The 19,783-nt window shown below is 38.9% G+C and overlaps 1 protein-coding gene across 2 annotated transcripts in view; it reads left to right on the top strand.

Annotated features, from left to right (window-relative positions):
- plxna2 (plexin A2) overlaps positions 1–19,783 on the top strand; it is a 222,327-nt gene that overhangs the window by 34,894 nt on the left and 167,650 nt on the right. For both annotated transcript variants that reach the window (XM_039652640.2, XM_039652638.2), the window contains exon 3: positions 2,398–2,580. In XM_039652640.2, the coding sequence (XP_039508574.2) occupies positions 2,398–2,580 (183 nt within the window). The remainder of the gene's footprint in view (positions 1–2,397; positions 2,581–19,783) is intronic.

Genomic DNA, 19,783 nt, shown 5'->3' with positions numbered 1-19,783 from the left:
GGACTTTGCATACAAATTTAAACCATGTAGTCAAATGCCAACTGTTTTTTGCAGAACAGATTTAGGCAGCTATTTTTAGATTCGCAATGTAAAGGAAAACACGACAAAGAATGGCTGGAACAATATCTGCAGAGTACTAGGCATTTACATCCCTGCTTTATTGCCGTCCCCCAGCTTGTGAAGGCCTGGGAGGCAGTAAAGATTTTTATAGCGTGAGCCTGTAGTCGACCAGGCTGATATTAAAGGGTTGTGGAGTGTTGGGGACGAGCAGTGCTGCGTTCAGCATCATGACCGAGCACACAGTATCCATCCCTCTTACTCTACATGGCACTTTGAGGCCAGTGTCAGTCACAAACTCCGATGACCTGAATCGAAACGCCGCCGAGTGTTGTAACTCGCCGCCCCAACCCAAATGGGGATTGATAGTGGCCCATGCTGCATGTGACATGAAAAATGGGCCATAGACCCTCCCATTAGATTGTAAATGTTTACAAGCTTCAATCTCTTTGGTTTAAGTTGCTGTGTATGCATGTGTCTGAGAGAGAAGAAGGTGCAAGGGGAGAGCAATAGAGACAGAGCAAAGGAAAAACTATGGGTGTGTCTTTTGGCCCTTACTCTTGACATTTCACACTTCTGGATAGTCATCGATAACCAGAGGATTCAGTCGTTTTTCTGTAAGTCATTTCCACCACAGTATCATTTACCTTACGCTCTAAAAATGCTGGGTTGTTTTAACCCAATTTTGGGTCAAACCCAGTCATTGGGTTACATTTTTAAGTTACATTTTGAACCCAATGTTTGAGTTTGTCCATATTTGACCCAAAATTGGTTAAAACAACCCAGCATTTTTTTAGAGTGTGTAAATTTCAAACAAGCTATTGTGTTAAGCAGCATTCTGTATTGGAAAAGAAATTTTACTTTTTCATTTTTGGAATGGAATGGCAAAACTGGCAAAATTTTGGATATATTTTTGGATTTGGCTTGCTAAGACTAATAGCTAGCATTTTACACACACAGTGATCCTGGAACAACATTCAACATCAACTAATCTGATTTGAGGGACAAGTTTACAGTCAAGCTTAGGCTTACAACCAGGGTTAGGCTCTTCTACATCATGGTTGAAAAAAATAACAATAATAAAAGAAAAGTTACAATTTGGTAATAAAGACCAATCCCGGCACTATAGAAGTTATAGAAACACCCAGACTAGATCATTTAAATCAAATTAGAGACTGTGTGCTTGTGGTTTCAGCCCCAGTCTCGTCTGTATTGGTGTTGCTTTCTGCTGGTGGAGTGTGTAAGTGTGTGTGAATGTGTTTTCGTCCCCAGCTGGGGTGAGCTACACTATCCTCATAGCACAGGGTAATGAGGCAGACTAGGAGCTCGGCAGGACTCACCAGAGCAGAGCGGGAACATGTCTGCCCAGCTGAACAGAAAACCAAGCGGCTGGCTTGGGAAACCACACTCAATGGTCCAGTTACTGTCTCCCCTCAGAAACTGAACTAGAGTCAGTATTCTATGGCCTTCACTGCAAACCCAAATCAGTTAATGTCATCAGTTTATAGTGTGATTACACTGAATCCCACAGTCACTGAAATCCCTGAAATGACGAGGATTGTTTTATTAAAAGGTGTAATTTCCATGCCTGGGAACATGTATTTTGAAGACAATATTCAAAAGTTTGGGGTCAAATGTTAAGTTTAATTATATTGAATATATATAAGTATATAGTGCTCAATAAAAAAATATAAGTGCTCAATAAAATAAAAAAATGGTTTAAAAAAATGGTTTTAATGCTTAAAATTTAATGAATTTTCCCCCCTTTGTTTTTAGAAATCTGTCACCTCCATTTAATGTTTTGTTTTTTATTTCTGAATGGTAATATATATATATATATATATATATATATATATATATATATATATATATATATTTATGCACTAGGTGGGACAGGTGGGACATGTCCACTAACAACGTAGTAGATCTCATTGTACGACCAATTACTGTAAGCCCAACGTACTATTTAACCCCCCCAACCATTACATTCTTGGTCGGACATCATCACATCTTTGTATACACTTTGATTTAATGTAAATTGTCAGCTACAAAAAATGAATGTGTCATTGTACCCAGCACTTTTGAAAATGCATTTCTGAATGTGTCTCTGTCCCCAAACTGACGCCCATGCCTTTAGTGTTGCATTTCTTACCTTCACTTAACAACAAAACAAACTGATGACGCTGGGGCGGTTACTGACGGTGATTTGTGCTTCTCTGTATTAAAATGAGTGCAACCTTTTCACCCTCCTACTGATGCCTGTATAAACAACCAAACTGACCTTGACTTTTTAAATCCAAGCAAACTGCTGACTCTCGGTTGACCTTTCTCCTCCTGTAGCCTGTCCCTATTGATGACTCCTTCTGTGGTTTGGACATCAACCAGCCCCTTGGCGGCTCTCAGCTGGTGACCGGACACACGCTGTACACGGAAAGCCGGGACCGCATGACCTCGGTGACCTCCTACGTCTATAATGGCTACTGTGTGGCTTTTGTTGGCACCAAGAGTGGACGACTGAAAAAGGTGAGTCTTGAGTGCAGGAGTTTTAACTCAGCGGTGGACTGAATGTTGTGGCTCTGAGACGTTTTACGGAGTTGGACATGTTTGAGTTAAATGGAAAAGTTCTAGACCTCTAACCTAAGGTACAAGCAAACGGTTTTGTTCGCAAACAGTGTGTCACGTTAGTTATTAATGATGTCTTCTGGAGGAGCACCACTTCGGAAATGCTCTACTGGCCTCATTTAAAAGTATAGATGGAAAAGAGGGAACCAGAAACTTTTTTGCCTAAATATTTAATACCTTTTTTGTAGGATGCTTCTGGTTCTGTTCACTTTTGTGTCCATAATGGGCAGCTTAAAGTGACCTCAGGGGTTCCTGTCTACCTCCTGAGTCTATTAATTTTAATAGCATGTCTTCTCAGCCAAACCCAAGGATAGGATGTTAGACGCAAGAGCCAAATGCCGTTGAGAGTATAAGGTTATCAGATGCATAATTATAATATCGTTCAGATAAAGAGAATGAAGGTAATGTGTTAAACATATCTTTTGATTGGCAATAGTAGTGTCACAAGAAACCATCACACAAATTCTATCAAAGTCAACATAAACGCCATTCGCTTGCACATTTGATTTGAGTATTTAACGGGAATCAGATGTAGTAGTCGGTGTTAGCTGCCTTTAATTACTGTGCTAACTATTGACAGGCTGTGTTACCTAAAGAACAACATAAGCATAAAACAATAACTAAATAACTTTATCTAATTTGATAGGTTTATTTCCACTCTAAAGGGGCTTTTGTACCGGAGGAACGTCTTCATAGTTCGTACATTCAAAAAAATAACATTAAAAAAATCATGGAAAGCATTTCCACATGATTAACTTGCTTTATTTCAGCATTATGCAATTCTGTTATTCCAATTTATTGTATTGCTTTGGGTCAACTTAATTTATTAAGGTTAATTCAACTTATTTACTATGGTTGGGAACAGCATATTTAAATAGTGTCAGCCCAACTAGTTTGCAATTTTTCAGAGCAACTGATATGATTAAGGTATTTTTTAATTCATATATCCATTCATCCAATGCAATATAACCAAATTCTCCACTCTTCTTCACAATGGTAACCCGCTGTAATTTAAACGGTTCTAATAATTTCAATGTAAATTGAACATTAAACACAACTATGCACTATCAAGTCTTTTCTTATTTTCTCAAAAACACATAAAATAACTATTAATTTCAACATTCATATTTATATTTCAACATATGCAATGCATGCTGGGAACTTACAAGCACCGCCCAGTTTCAGTTAATGCGACAAAAAACATTCATGTAATCCAACAAACACAAACCGATTAAGTAAACTTAAATTTTACATATATTTAAGCAGATTGGAAACAATCAAATTAAGTTTGGACAACTTAATTTGATTGATTATACTATACTTTGATTATACTTGTATATCAATTGTGTTTTTTAACAAGCAGCAATTTTTTTTTTTTTTAGTGTACAAGTATTGGCCCTAAAAAAGTACTCGCTTTTAGCTGTGTTCACACCGCAGGAACTGGTAATGATTTTAGTTCTAGGAACGCCTTTTGGTGGAACTAAATTAACTCCTATTTCAGATTCGGGTCTATCCCAGCACAATACCAGTGACGTAAGTGTACGTTGATTGGCCAAACACATGTGGAAACACCTGTCATTTTTATTTCAATAACTGAAAAATATTTTCAATGGTTTTAGTTGAACAATTACAACACTGATATACCGTAAACACGCTGAAATGTTTAGATTTCATGTTGACTACAGATCTATGTGTGTGGTTCAAAATATTTGCCCTTCATTGAGCTGCCAGTTAAGTAAGTGTTGACACGTTAGCATGTGGCTAATGGAACTGCTGTGGTTGGAAACAAGATGAAACTACCTTCAATACACAATTATGAAGATGACTAGGGGTCTGTCAGCTGCTTTTGGGACTCGTACCTCCTTTGGGACACGACAATGTTGAGTGACAGGTTACGCCCCGTTAGACGAGCAGGAACAGGCATGCCCACCTCCTGTCCTCACCCCACGGCAGCTGAAGGAGACACCAAAGAGATGAAGACAGAGAGAGACCTGCTCTACAAACGCTGGGTTTGTCCCTCATTCCCACCTGCCCCCCTATAAACACACACAAATAACAGCTGCCTTCCCAGACGCCAGGGAGAAAGGACAATGGCAAAGAGTCAAACCGAGTGTTTGTTTCATGCCGGTAGCACGGCGACGTCCAAATTGTGTTTTGCGCCTTGATTAATTAATTTATAATTGAATCAGCACCGCAATCAGGAAGTGGCATCGGAGGCATTCGCTCTCTGTAATCCTCTTGTTTTAGTGGCTTATTAATTAATGTTATTTATTTTTTTCTCTCCTCTCGGTTGGTACGATCAAATTAGGCCGACGGCGCTGTGCTCTTAGAAGTGCTGCCTCGGCATGTTTGTCTAGCCTCGAGCTCTTTGTTGAATCTCAGCCGGTGTGTATTATCGCCGCCCTAGTGGCCAGAGAGGAAAATGAGACGTACAGATATGGTGGGGTTAGGGAGGTATTACCCTAGATGGAAACGCTGAGTATCTTGCGATAGTCTCTGCAAACCCTGAGGATTCGGTCACATCTGCACAGGGCGTAACAGTGTCACAGGAAGAGGATGAGACAGCCTTGTGAGAGCTTGTGTGTTTTGGAGAGGTTAGAGAGCTATCGCAGCTCCAAAAACTGTGTCTCTTGGAAAACGCACAAACGAGTCCAGAGAGCTCAGGAAGCTGGTATTTGTGAGATTTTCCTCCATGAGCCTTTGCCTCACTGTGCAACTCAAGCTGTCTGGCAGTGTTCCAGCTATAAACTATTTAATAATACTCATCATATTACTAGTCATCTAAAATTAAGCAGCATCACGGATATTGTGATTATTTGAATATGCTTTTTATTTGGCCTTGAGGATTCCTAATGTCTCCAGATTCACCAGTGTGAAAGTGTTAAGACATTTAATAGCACCTATGATTTTTTTATGATTTTTCTTTGAAAATTTGAATGGGACCAATGAGTTTTAGCTTCATAGGCAAATCTGGCATTGGAGCTTTTTATCAATTCATTTAAATAAAATGTTATTTTATGCCTGGTTCAAATTACACGATTTTAGCCCGATTTTGGCACGATCCATTTGACGTAGGGTGTCGTGGGGATTTGTAAACGACAACGGGCGTCGGGATGCAAGATTCGATCGTATCATCTCTGCATTGTGTCATAGTGGGTGACAACCTACGTCGCGTCTGCGATGCTTCACGACATTTCTTCGTCCACGACAGTTCTGTCCAACCCGATCTCAGGGGAATTCATACGAATTTTACGAGGTGGCTAATTCGTAACAATTCATACGACCTCACTCGTACGAAATAGTACGATTTGTGCAAAATCGTACATATTTTACGAATTTGCCAATTCGTATAAATTCGTACGAATAACCTAGCCCTGACCCCGCCCCTAAACCTACCCATCACGTGGGTTTAGACAAATCGTACGAATTCGTACGAGTGAGGTCGTATGAATTAGTACGAATTGGTTGTTCTGTCACATGGATGAGGTTGACTAATAGGAGCACAGAAGCTTTTCCGGACACAACTTTCAAAAATGGCAAAACGAAAGAGAGACAATGGTGCTAACGTTAAAACTAAAAGTAAAAATATATAAGAAAACAATATTTTACCTCAAGTTCTCTTTGGAGGATTGACGGCCCATACTGTCCTCTTCAAGCAATCCAGGAACGTGTCCATTGTCGGGTTTTCTTTCTTTTTTTACTTTTTTCTGAACACAGGACCGCCAATACAACACTCACCGCTTCATCCATTGTTTGTTTATGTTCATTTCCGGAAGTCACTCGCTACTAGTCAGGAAGCAACGTGTAGTACTACTAGTCTGACATGTGTCTTGTCCACGACACGACAAGATTTTAGGAGTCAAAATCGCGTAATCTGACACAGTGACTATTGTAACAGACAAAAAAATCGTGTAATCTGAACCAGGCATTACTCACTTGATTTATGTATGTTTGTAAATAATGTTATTTTTGAATTTTATAATTAAAAATGTATAATTATAAATATAATTTTCATTTTTAGCTCTATGGCATTGCCTTAGTTGCTCTCATGTTGATGTTAACCTATAGACTGGCAGGATTTTGATGCTCTGAAGGGGATATATTGTTACACAGGGGTGAGTGGTTGTGCTTCGTCCTTTCAAGAATTTACATTTATGCATTTGGCAGACACTTTTATCCAAAGCTTTTATCAAGGTACAAATTTTACATTCGTATCAGTTCTATTTTTCCTTGGGAATCGAACCCATGACCTTGGCGTTGCAAGCGGCAATGCTCTTCAGTTTGAGCTACAGGAAAGCTTGTGGAGTCGGTTGCATGATCTGCCTATTCCTGCAAGAGGAGGGCGAGGGAAAGATAGAAAGAGGGGGAAAGCATAGCACAGTGGCAGCAAGAGAAGGGAAGAGACTGATGAAATGTGAAATTTAGCTCAGCTGAAGAAACCGGGCTTGCACTGCTGCCTGTAATTGGATTGGCTCCTTTCCCAAAGAGCAAACCCACCACTCTCTATTGCCACTTTCTCTTTCTCTCTCTCTGCCTCTTGCTTTCTCTCTCGCTCTCTCATTCTCACTCTCACACACATACACCAATTCCACATTCAATCGACAGAGTCCCCTGCTGTACCCTTTCCTCTCTCTCATCATTCTCTCTCTCTGTATCCTGGTAAAGCAGATACAGGGACTCTTTCAGCATTGGCTCTTGTAGCTGGACTAGTAGCCGGACACACACAAGTTGAGGAAAAAGCCCTTTGAATGAATGAATGGGCTGACCCACGGTGATAACGGTTCTAGCATTAGTCAATTTTACAATCCTTTTCTGAAATGTTGTCCCACTGGTTTAGGTAGCAAAAAATAGCATATTGTTGAATGGAAGCAACATTTAAGCCATCCATTGGACTTTGAGATTGATTATTAGTATGCAGGATTTGGAAAACGTTGCAATAATTTTTACTAAGGATGTAACAGTATACATTTTTGTCAATTATTTGGTCATCCATTGATTATTTACATGTAATGGCTGATATCTATTCATCCTAAAAGGGTTTGTTCACCCAAAAATGAAAATTCTGTCATTATTTACTCACCCTCATGTCGTTCCAAACCCATAAGACGTTCATCTTCGGACGGAAACACACCTTTAGAGAGCATAGACGGCAACGTCATTGCAACTTTCAAGGCCCAAAAAGATAGTAAAGACATCGTTAAAATAGTCCATGCGACTACAGTGGTTCAATTGTTGTGTTATGAAGCGGAGAGAATACTTTTTGTGCAAAAAAAAGTTTTTTTTTTACTTTTTGTGTGCGGTATGTAGGTGCGTGACGCGGTCGCGCTGCGACGCTCTCGTTTTTTCCAAGCGCGTCCGTGCCGCATTGAGATAAAAACATCTCAACTCGTCAGAATGCCGCAAGCGCACCATGGGCACAGTAGGTCACATGACAAGAACCAACCGGAGCGCAACCGCCCTAGCGCTTTGGGAAAAGGAGAATGCGGCGCACCCAGCGTTTTCCACGTGTTTTTAGGCACTATATGTGTGAATCCGGCCTTATTTAACAATTTCTTCTCTTCTGTGTCAGATCTCCTCCCCTATTCACATAGTAAACACAGTACAGCGCTTCCGTGTTCTCATCACATGGACTATTTTAACAATGTTTTCACTATATTTCTGGGCCTTGAAAGTTGCAATGATGTTGCTGTCTATGGAGGGATCAGAAAGCTCTCGATATTTCATCAAAATATATCTTAATTTGTGTTCCGAAGATGAATGAATGTCTTGCAGGTTTGGAACAACATGAGGGTGAGTAATTAATGACAGAATGTTCATTTTTGGGTGAACTAACTCTTTAAACTTTTAGAGAAACAGCTTGAAGTGAAACTGAGCATCAAAATGTTATAACTTAAAGTAGAAGTATTTTTCATTTTTTTGGACATCATGGAATTATGATTATTATTACCTTTATGTTTATTTATTTTTTTTTTTTTAGATGCATTATGATATATGAATATGAATTTAACCTATAGTTAAGTATATTATTGTCTGATACCATCACTATACCATGGCATTTCCATTATACTTTTCTGGCCCGAGTATGATCATTTTCTCATATGATCAGTGCTGAATTGTGCTGTTCTTCTTTTTACTGCCAGAAAATGTAACAGCATTGTGTGTGTTATAGGCGAGTGACCTTACACCGGTGGCAGTGCCCTCTGAGCTGATGGGTGGCAGAGCAGGGATACTGTTCACCTCAGCGGGATTTTGGCAGATAAGGGTGGCAAGGACAGGAGAATGAAAATCAGTGGCATTCAATGTCCCATTCAGCCATTTTACTTAGAGGTCAAGATAGCATCTGATTATAGACATTTAAATGAATATTACAGTGTATACACCTTATTTGTAAGCATATATGATATTCATATTTTGCTATTGAAAATATCAGCCTCTGTTAGCAGAATTGCGTCAGATTAATTAGAGGGCGTGAAGTTAAGTTTATATTGTGTTTTAAGTGCAAATCTCAGGGGAGAGTACGGTCTTCCTGAGAGGAGGGGGAATACGTTACGAGCGATCAGCCCCAGAGGGTTGCTTTTCTCTTTGATATTGTTTGAGAGGAAAAGACTGCATACTAAAATTAGATCTTTAAAGTTATCCCACTGGGAGATTAGTGCTGATTTGAGATGGTCACACCATCTGAACTACATTAATCCAATCAGAGCGCAGGCATCGTGAACTGTGGGACTGAAGGAAACGGTGTGACTCAGGTTTACTAAAAAAAAAGTCTATTGAAAAGAGCACCTGGGCTAATTATACGCGCCCCCATTAGACATCCTTCTATTTCTAATTGGTGGTATAATAAGTACTGTGATATGAGGAGTAGTTTGCATGACCTACATGGTAATTCCACTCATGCAAAAATCCCTAAAGGGAAAGGATTCTATGTCTGCATTATGTAGTGTTGGGAAAGCTACTTTGAAACTTAGTTTTCCACAAGCTACTCATAATTTGAAGTAGATAAACAACAGTCACGCTTCTCTTAAAGATAAAGTGAATATAGCTAAATAAATGTAAGTTAAGCTCATATGGTTTATTTGTAAATTAATAAGGATCTTAATTACAGTGGCCACATTGAAGTACAATAAATTTACAGTAAGTGCAAATAATAAAACTAAAAAAAAAAACATTAGTGCTGACAAATCGATTAATCGCGATTATTCACATCCAACATAAAAGTTTGTACACAAACACATATGAATAAACGTTCTGACTAATTGATTTGACAGCACTAAACTGTATAAGTGATAGATGAGAGGTGTTGAACATGCAACAATTTAAAAAAAAAAAAGAAGTCTCTTTTGCTCACCAAAATTTATCGTTCTGACGCTAGTGTATTTTTTTGAGAATTACTTTCAATGCTAGTGTATTTTGCTAAAAAAGGAAAATAAATGGTTGCTTTGGGAATAGGTGATTCATTTTACGTGATCAATCATGTTCACCGATTCAGTAACATGAATCAGACTTCTGAACTCTACAATTAGAAGAGCACGTTTGATTATTTTGACGATTTGTTTTGACTAAAAGCTTCATCAATACAAAAACCAGCAATGTAGCGTCATATCATGCTACGTTGCTAGTTGTTGGAGAAACTAGCTGACTATACCATTTTGAAAACAGCTGCACTATCATTCTTCATGAGAAATGTGGTACCACTTTATTTTACATTCCTGTTCGCCAATGTATGTACTATGTACTTACTATACAAATTGCAATAACTGGGTAATAAATAGCTACCAACCCTGAACAAACCCATGTAGTTATGTTATATTACCCAATACTTTCTTAGTTAAGTTCACTGTAAGTGCACGTATACTGTAAAATAAAGTGAGAAACCAGAAATGTAGTTATTAGCATGGCTAATATTAGGTAGCTTCTCCCCAACATTGTTTTTGTATGTTGTCTATGGTGGCATTAACATCTGAAGCACAAACAGCGCATTGGGCATGCATGACCAAACTGATTCTTGTCATCTTGCTTCGTTAGTTAATCAGCATTTAGTTTTGACTGTGTTCCGACAGAGCTTGGAAGAACGGTTCAGGTGGCTTCCTTCTGGCAGCCAATTGAGACCCTAATTGGACAAATGTCTCATTGAACTGGTTAAGTGAGTTTCTGGGCACCTATCCCAATCTCCTCAACACTGACATCATCGCTGACGTGGTGGATGTGTTCAGGACTGGAGCAGGGACGCAGCCGTGATCTGCAGCTGACTGCGGCACATGAAAGAAACTGCAGTTTAGTGGACTAAGCATGCAGCCGTGTCTGCTAGTTAGCTTAACCTCGTTTGGTTCTATCCCAGAAACACACTTATTTTGATCTTAGCATCCCTTGTGGTCTAAGTTGCTGTCTGATAGTTGCTAAAATCTTTGATGAGCTGGGGAATATCTGGGTTGGTGGCTCAGGAGAAATTGACCAGGAGAACTCTGGTCAATTTTAACATTGAGCTCATTTTTTTTGTACATTTGGAGTGCTGTCAGTACTGACAAAAACGACAAAAATCGGTGTTGCCTACACCGTGTTATCCTCTTTTTTAAAATTCGCGCCCTTTTGACTTCAATGGCGCATGTTCTAAACCTGCTTTTAGCCTCTTAACATCCTTGATTTGTCATTACGAGTGCACAGCCATGTGAGTGGTGTTATTAAGAGTGACCACGGTCAATCTGACTGCAGTAGATGTGAAAGATATGAATAAAAATGATGTTAATTCAGCCAGCTCACATTGCAGTATTTACTTCCTGTTTTCGGTCAAAGTCCACAGTAGTCGATTGTCGAGTTGCGCGCGCGATCATCGGTAACTAAGCAACAGTGGAGACTCAGACTGTCAGCCGATGATCAATGATCGCACGCGAACTCGACAATCGACTACTGTGGACTTCGACCGAAAACAGGAAGTAAATACAGGTATGTGTACACCGATAACACGGTGTAGGCAACACCAATTTTTGTCATTTTTGTCTGTACTGACAGAACTCCAAATGTACAAAAAATGAGCTCAATGTTAAAGGGATACTCCACTTTTTTTGGAAATAGGCTCATTTTACGACTCCCCCAGAGTTAAACAGTTACCGTTTTCGAATGTATTCAGCCGATTTATGATATTTAGAAGAATTACAGTAACCAGACAGTTTCTGGTCTCATTGACTTCCATAGTATATTTTTTTCCTACTATGGAAGTCAATGAGACCAGAAACTGTTCTTTAAAGGGATAGTTCACTCAAAAATGAAAATGGTCATCATGTTCCAAATTTCTTTGTTCTGCTGACCACAAAGGAAGACATTTTGACAGTCGTGTGTATTTTTTTCTATATGGAAGTCAATGGTCAAGGGTTTGAATTTTCAGTTTTGGGTGAACTACAGTATAACGTGTTTATCTGTCTCAGCCTGTAGCCTCCTGTTTCCACCGTGTCGTCCTTTTGATTTGGTCCGTAATGAGCCATGGCTGAAGACGTGCATTATTTTCTGGGGAACACAGCAGGAAAGAGGGATGGAAATGGTGAAGGGGAGAAAAAAGCTTTAACATGTAACATGCTTTCCAGCACTTCTGTAGCTACTTCAGAATAAAACCATATCCGTCTCATGAGAATACACACAAAACTGGCATATGCTCACTGAAATGTACTGTAGCGGTATGCATTTTTAAAGATCCCATGAAAAGGCTTGACGCTGTTTGCTTTGCTATGTTGACATGCTACATTTTTTCATAGCTAAAAATCTGTCGATAACGTCACACTCGTGGCGATCGGGAATTTCACTTGAGAGCAAAAGATTTCCCAACGCAGATTTTTGGTCACACGGATTTATTACGTAAACCAAAATTAAGCTGCTTGGTTTGAAGGTGACTTCTGTGCTGTGCTTCATACTTTTGACAAAAGACCTTTTTTGCCCATGAAATTTCACTAATATTTTATTAACTTTGACCACATCTTAACACAAATTGGCTTAAAACCGTGTTGATTACATTTACATAATTCTTTTTTAGAGTCTTTCCTCTCTCTCCAGATGTCTACACCATGCTCTCCTTAGAGAAATAGGAGATCATAATTTTTACTTTAGCAGAAACTTAATGAGTCATTTAGAAACAGCCTGTCAGAGGCAAAAACGCTCACTAGAGTTTGCTCCGCTAAGCAAAACTTGCCTGGCAGTTATGTGTTAATTTGTTTTTTCAAGGTCATGGGGTCACCCGGCAATTTTTTTTTTCATACTGGTGGCATTTTCTCGACATACTACAACAAACTCTGCTGTTGTGCGGCAACACAAATTGGTGTATCTGCAATGTGGTAGGCTGAGGTTATACTTTTCTCCTGCTGTTTCATAATTACTTGAATTGGGTGCTTTTTGTAAAAGCCAAGCTTTTCTTGTTTTAATTTCATATTTAGTGTGATGTTATCCTTTATTTCCTGGTTTCAGAGTATTTTAGATACTGTAGGGGAGAAAAAAAAATCAGCCATTGAGGACAATCCAGTATCTGCTGCCAGATACAGTCACGGGATGCATTTGTTTAAATGTTCATCTTTGTTTCAGTGTTGTAAGGAAGCATCAATTACATTGAACACAAATGAGCAAGACAATAGAACATGCGTTTCAATCATCATAACAATTTCTCACTCCTCCTTCAATTTCATGTTGAATTAGCATCAATCTGCCTGTAAATTGAATGCTTTGTCTTTTTCCATCTGTCTCATATCACTGTAGTGACTTTAGACAAATATGATACAGTGTGACATACAGTGACTATTATTGCCATATATTACTAAATATGTTCAATAATCTAAATGTCAATAAACTAAGTGTTTATATATATATATATATATATATATATATATATATATATTAGGGCTGTGAAACGATTAATCGCGAATAATCGCATCCAAAATAAAAGTTTCTTGTGTGTAGTGTGTATAATTATTTTGTATATATAAATACACACATATGCATGTATATATATATTTAAGAAAAGTGTGTTATTAATATATCAAATATTTATATAAATTATACTGTATATAAGTCTATATACAGTATATACATGAAAATATTTCTTAAATATATACAAGCACATGTGTGTATTTATATATACAAAATAATTATACACACTACACACACATATATAATGTAAACACAAACTTGTATTTTGGGTGTGATTAATCGCGCTTAATCGTTTCACAGCCCTAATATATATATAAAGACTTTTAGATCCTCTTTTGTAGCCTGTTTGTGAAAAGTAACATTGATATCACATTTTAAACCACTATTTTCAGACATTTTGTAATCGTGAACGCAGTTTTACCAGCAGATGCTTCTTGATAGATTACAGTTATCATTATTGTCTGCTGTGATTGCAGATGGTGTTGCACCCTCAGTGCCACCTTGCTAACTCTCAGCGAGATTGCGAGCAATCTTCCTAATCATGTTACTGTACACTGGGCAATTCAACTTCAATTTGCCTCCTGCCAATAGTGGGAGACTCTGATTGGCTGTTGAAATTAGGAGCCGCAAGAGCACATATTGAAGATCGGCTTCCCCCGATTTTCCAAAAAGCCTGTTCTTGGATTTAACAAGGAAGAACCCACTTCATTGTTAATGCAATCCTTTTTACAGACCGACAAGGTTGATTAGTATTCTTGTATTTGAATTTCAAGAATCCTGTAATTTATAGTCTCAGATCTTAATAATAGTGATACTTGATGTCTGTGCTACTAAACATTATAACGCTGTCTTTTTGGTTAGCTGTGCTCTTTGACCATTTTTAGATTCAGTGTGACATTTTTGGTGCCGTGACCCCTGGTTGACCTATCCGATTGATGCGGCAGAGACAAAAAGAGAGCAAGTGACTTCATTCTGCTATTCAGAGCAAGCCTCACAGTTCTTTAGGAGGGATCTCAAGCTTTCCTGGGCTGGCTCAGGACCGAAGCGCAGCTAAAGAGCCAAAGGCTGAGTGATAGAGGGACCCTGCTGTTCCTTTCACTCATCAAACACACTTCCACACAAAGACACACACACACACACTCCTGCCCCCAGACCTCTTCCACTTATCTTCTTGGCACGGTCTTCAGTCGGCCTTCTGTCCGTGTACAGTCGTGTGTCCGAGCCTTATGCGTGTGAGAGCTGAGTACCGGCCAGCTGTCTTCCTTTCGCTTTTTGTGCCTCTGTAAGCACGTCCTTCGTCTTCTCTCTTTTCTGCGTCTCTGTTTTTGTCTCTCACACCGTCTTTCTAGCTAGTCCATTACATTACCATTAGACAGCCCACCCTGCAGTGATCTCATTACTGACACACACACTCGCTCTCCTTTCTTTCACTCTCCTTTTCTTCCTAGCCATCTTTCGTTTCTCTCCCTAGCTCTTTATTTCGTGAGATTCTGCTTTTTTCTCTCTGTGAATTATCGCTTTTTTTGTAGTCTCACTGTTCTTTGTTTCTCAATTCGCTCTCTTTGGCACTGCTTTAAATTTGTTTTCAAACTATGTTTTTGTACTTGTGCCGGTAAAGAGGCGTTTTAAATCTCCGTGGACGCTCTCTTAAAGTACTATTTTTCCTCAAAATGAAATTCTGTCATCATTTACTCACCCTCATGCTGTTTCAAACCCAAATGACTTTCTTTCGTACAGAGCACAAGTGGGAAGTTTTAATGAATTGTACTTTGAATGTACCGACCGAAACTGAGCTATTCTCTAAAAATCTCGACTGGTACATTCATTAGAGAAGTGGCAATGTTCAATCTTTAAATGACTCATTCTTTTGAGTCAACGAATCAGTTGATGCAGTTCACAAAGTTTTTTTGAATGATTTGTTCAAGAAGTGTAACTGCATGGAAAGAGTGACTAGAACATTCTGCAAAATCTTTATTTTGAGTGTCACAGAGGTTGTATGCTATTCTGAACATAGCCATTGTCTCATTTTCTAGACTGATTGCATTAAAATCAGGAGAGTTGATGAGATAATTGATGCTAATATGCTCTCTCGGGATCCCATGTGCGCTGCATCTGTTTATTCCAACCCTTCTACTTTGTTAATCTCTTAACTATACATTTCTGTCTCTTCATTTAATATTCTTCATATCGCTTTCCAGGGGAGGGGTACACTACCCTTTTGACTTCAGCCGTAATTGGTCTTAACATCATGTTGTGGGTAAATTAACCTCGTGATTAGTGTTAGTCCTCACCAGAGGCCTGCATCCACGGTTCTTGCCATTTTATTTCCCTGTTGTCTAAATTCAAGATGTGGTCAATTTTATAAACTCGAGATCGCCTACTGTATAAGAGGACAGTTTGATAGAATGTTTGTGGAATCAAATTCGGACTTCATTTACGAATTCAAATGCTTTCTTTCCTAAATAGTATTCAAGATTTGACTTAGTGCATCTCAAATCATAGTAAAGTGATAATTAGTAACCCAAAGTTGCGTTGTTTGTGACTCTCCTATTCGTTCGTGACTCTCCTATTCGAACTCGTTCATCAAAATGAACAAATCTTTTACCGAGTCAACTTGTTCATTTTGTTCGTTGAATGAACCAAATGACACGAAAAAAGATTCGTTCGTTTTGATAAACGAGAGAATAGGAGAGTCACGAACGTGCATCACAGAACAGACCAAGACGACCATTTGAGCTTATAAAACTTAAACTTGAGAGATCGTTTCGCTTGATAAGACCCTTATTCATCGTCTGGAATCGTTTAAAGCCCTTTCAATAGTTCAGTTTGCACTGAAACTGTCTTTTTGGACCTTGAACCGTTTGGTTCCAATTGAAGTCCATTATATGGATAAAAATGCTGGAATGTTTTCATCAAAAACCTTAATTTCAGTTCGATTGAAGAAAGACAGACATGGATATTTTGGATGACATGGGGGTGAGTAAACTATCAGCAAAAGTTTTTTTTTTTTTTTTTTTTTTTAAGTGAACTACTCCTTTAAAAGTAAAAGCTACTAAAACAGAGCAATGCGCTAGCAATGCCAAGATTACGGGTTCAATTCCCTGGAAATCCATGCATTGTAAAACACACACAGCTTGAATGCAATGTGAGTCACAATAATGTCTGCCAAATGCATACATGTGAATATAAATGTGTAAGTACGGCAAATTGGACTGAAAATAACTGCTCTTGTTGGCTAGGTATCCATTCCGAGTTCCTGAAGTGAAACTGAGACCTTTTCATCAAACGCAGATTGCGTCTCTGGTTGCATTTGACAGCGGTATGTCCTGCGGTTAACATCGGATAATATTCAGCACCTCCTTTTCAATAATGTCACTTCAGTTGTAGTGTACTGCATGTTCTTTCAGTGTGTTTGTTTAATTGAATACAGAGTGTCTAAGTCACTGTAATCCAGTCTCTCTCTTTGGCACTTGAGGTTTAAATGTAATTGTGTGAACTAGCGATCTAGGTCTTGGTTTCCACTAACATTTGACAGTAAGATCAGGACTGGTGAACCACATAAGAAGATCCGTGCTCCCGACTCAAGATGTTTCGCTTAAGCGTTCAAAAGATTAGAGTTGCGTGGCAAACTCATTGCTAACAGATGTCCTTGCGGGACCTCGTCCCAGCATGTTTGGAGAAGGAAAACGTCTGTAATGACACAGAAACATCTATTTCATACATGATCGCTGTTCTCTGTTTGCTGTTCGCTGCGGTTTGGTTGAAGCACAGAGCATTAGCATAGCGTGGATGGTCATCAGCTCATCGATATTCAACCGGAGCACCCGGCTCACATAATCACTGCATGGAAAGCATTTGAAATTCATAGAAATTCCTACCAATCTTGTTGGCCTTTTTGATCTGCTACAGTGGAAATGAAAAGAAATTACATAAGATTCTTTACATAAAATTATAACCCACCTTTAACATGGCCACAGGCACAGGGATAGATAATGTGATCCAGAGAGAGAGTAAAAGCATTTTTTTTTTTGGCCACGCTTCCACAAATAGATTTCTACTGTCCGTCAAAGTGGACAACTGGCTCATCGCCAGACCATATTGATTTACTTTACAAAGCACTTGAATGGGCCAGATATCTGTGATTACCCAATTCATTAGTGTAGTCTCTTAGAGCGGAGGGGAAATTAGATAAAAGCTAAGCCTAGAGATGGGAAAACCTCAAATTGCCCTGCATGTGCATGTCTGGGTAGCTGGAGTGCACTTTAAACCAATTAAAACCTGCTTGGCTTTCACTACAGCATACATTGTTGTACACCATGAGCCCTATTGTAGTTTGACCAACCCATTACGTTGTTAAAAAAATAGGAACTATTCATTTGTGAATAACTGTTGTTAAAGGGATAGTTGACCCCAAACAAAAAAATATTTACTAATCCTCATGTCTTTTTAAACCCATTTGACTTTCTTTATTCTGTAAAATACAAATGAAGATGTTTTGCATAATATCCTGGCTGTTCACTATCCATGGAACTTTTCAAGCTCCAAAATGACAAAAAAAAGGCACCATTAAATTTAGTCCATATGACTCGCATGGTCTAAGTCTTCTGAATCTGAACCATTCGATAGCGCTTTGTGAGGAAAAAAATTTAAATTGAAACCACTTCCCAGAGAAAATATCTTTCATCGTAGCTCTCCAATCTCATTCAGACTTGTGTTCATTGAGGTTTGTTCTAATTTGAATTGTTCTGAATTGCAAAATTGTTCAAGTTCAAGATGGTCATACAGAAAGTTGCTTGGTTTGATAGGGTCTTCTATGTGAGCCAAGCTTTATACATTTCACAGAAATGTCCCTAATGCGACTGTACCTTCAGTCTCGTAAACAATTATGCCACACGTTTGAATATGCATAAACATTTGCAAAGAACATAAAGAGACATGCTTCCCTTGAGTGGAAAGCAAAAGCACCCGCCGTCAATCGTTTGTGTTGCGCTGTGATTTGTTGATGCCGTTGCGTCTCTGAAGAGCTGGCTTTATCAGGTAGCTTTCAAGTGAGGCTCTCTGGCTGAAAGCCTGAATTATGTTGGGTTTTTTTTTTACACACACAAAAACACATTGTTTGAGCTCGTGAGAGCATTTTCCATCCTTTTTCTTTCCGTCACTTTAAATAACACTTTCAAAAACGTTCATCTTGTTTGAACCATGTCTACTGTACAATCGAAGCAGCTTTGTATCTTGCACGTCTCACTTAAAAACTCATTTCAGCTGACAGGGTGTATTGTGTTCGCCTGTGCCATTATTAGTGTCAAAAGAGTTTATAGCACGCGTTTAGAGATGTGTTCTACTGAGAACACTTTCTTGAAGCTAACATGTCTAGCGGCTCCATCTGCCCTGTACATGGAATATACGTGTTCTAAGAGATATCTATGGTGTTCTAGTTTTTTTTTTTTGAGCTGCTATCAGAATGTTATTGGTAATTTCCTGTCTTCTCCTGGCCTGTCCACCTTTTTCTCCGTCTTTATCACCTTGGAGACAGCATTCAGACGCCATCATCTCTAATGAATTCTGATACTTATCTAATAGCGTGCGATAATGTTTCAAACGTCAGGTAATAACGTCTCCTTCACCAAGTCATTACCGGGCCTTCACCCCTTTTCCGGGTCCACCTTTCATCCCGTCTTGGCATGGATCACAGACACCCCCCCCAATCCTCCTGGTTAGCCGTCTGGCTCGTGGCAGACTTCCCTGTGACGTCACGCTTCCATGTGCCTAATACGAACTGACAGCCTCCCCTCGTTCATGCATCCCAAATGCATTTCCAGTCATTTAGACTAGCAGAAAAAGGAAATGCTTACTTGCCTGCAAATTCCTCAATAATGCCTTGCTTCGCAACTTAATAACTCCTGTTGTATTTACTCGGGATACACAGGATCTTAAAGTCAACATGGAAACATGAACATATTCCCTGGTTATTTTCCTAATACATCTTTCTGATACTATGCACAATGCATCCATGCACATTATTCCAAAGAATTAAATTAATTGATAAAACAAAACAATACATAAACTTGTATAATCAGATTCAATATATTAACATTAAAGGGACTTTCCACACATTTGCATTAAGCTTTCCATTGTTAGAAACACTACTATTGAATGGTCGTGCAACACTCTCTCATTTTCCCCTGAGATGAGAGAAATCTGC

This window comes from Pimephales promelas, chromosome 20 (genome assembly GCF_988280905.1).
Source record: "Pimephales promelas chromosome 20, fPimPro1.hap1.1, whole genome shotgun sequence".
Lineage (NCBI taxonomy): Eukaryota > Metazoa > Chordata > Actinopteri > Cypriniformes > Leuciscidae > Pimephales > Pimephales promelas.
This window is presented reverse-complemented; position numbering and strand designations above follow the sequence as displayed.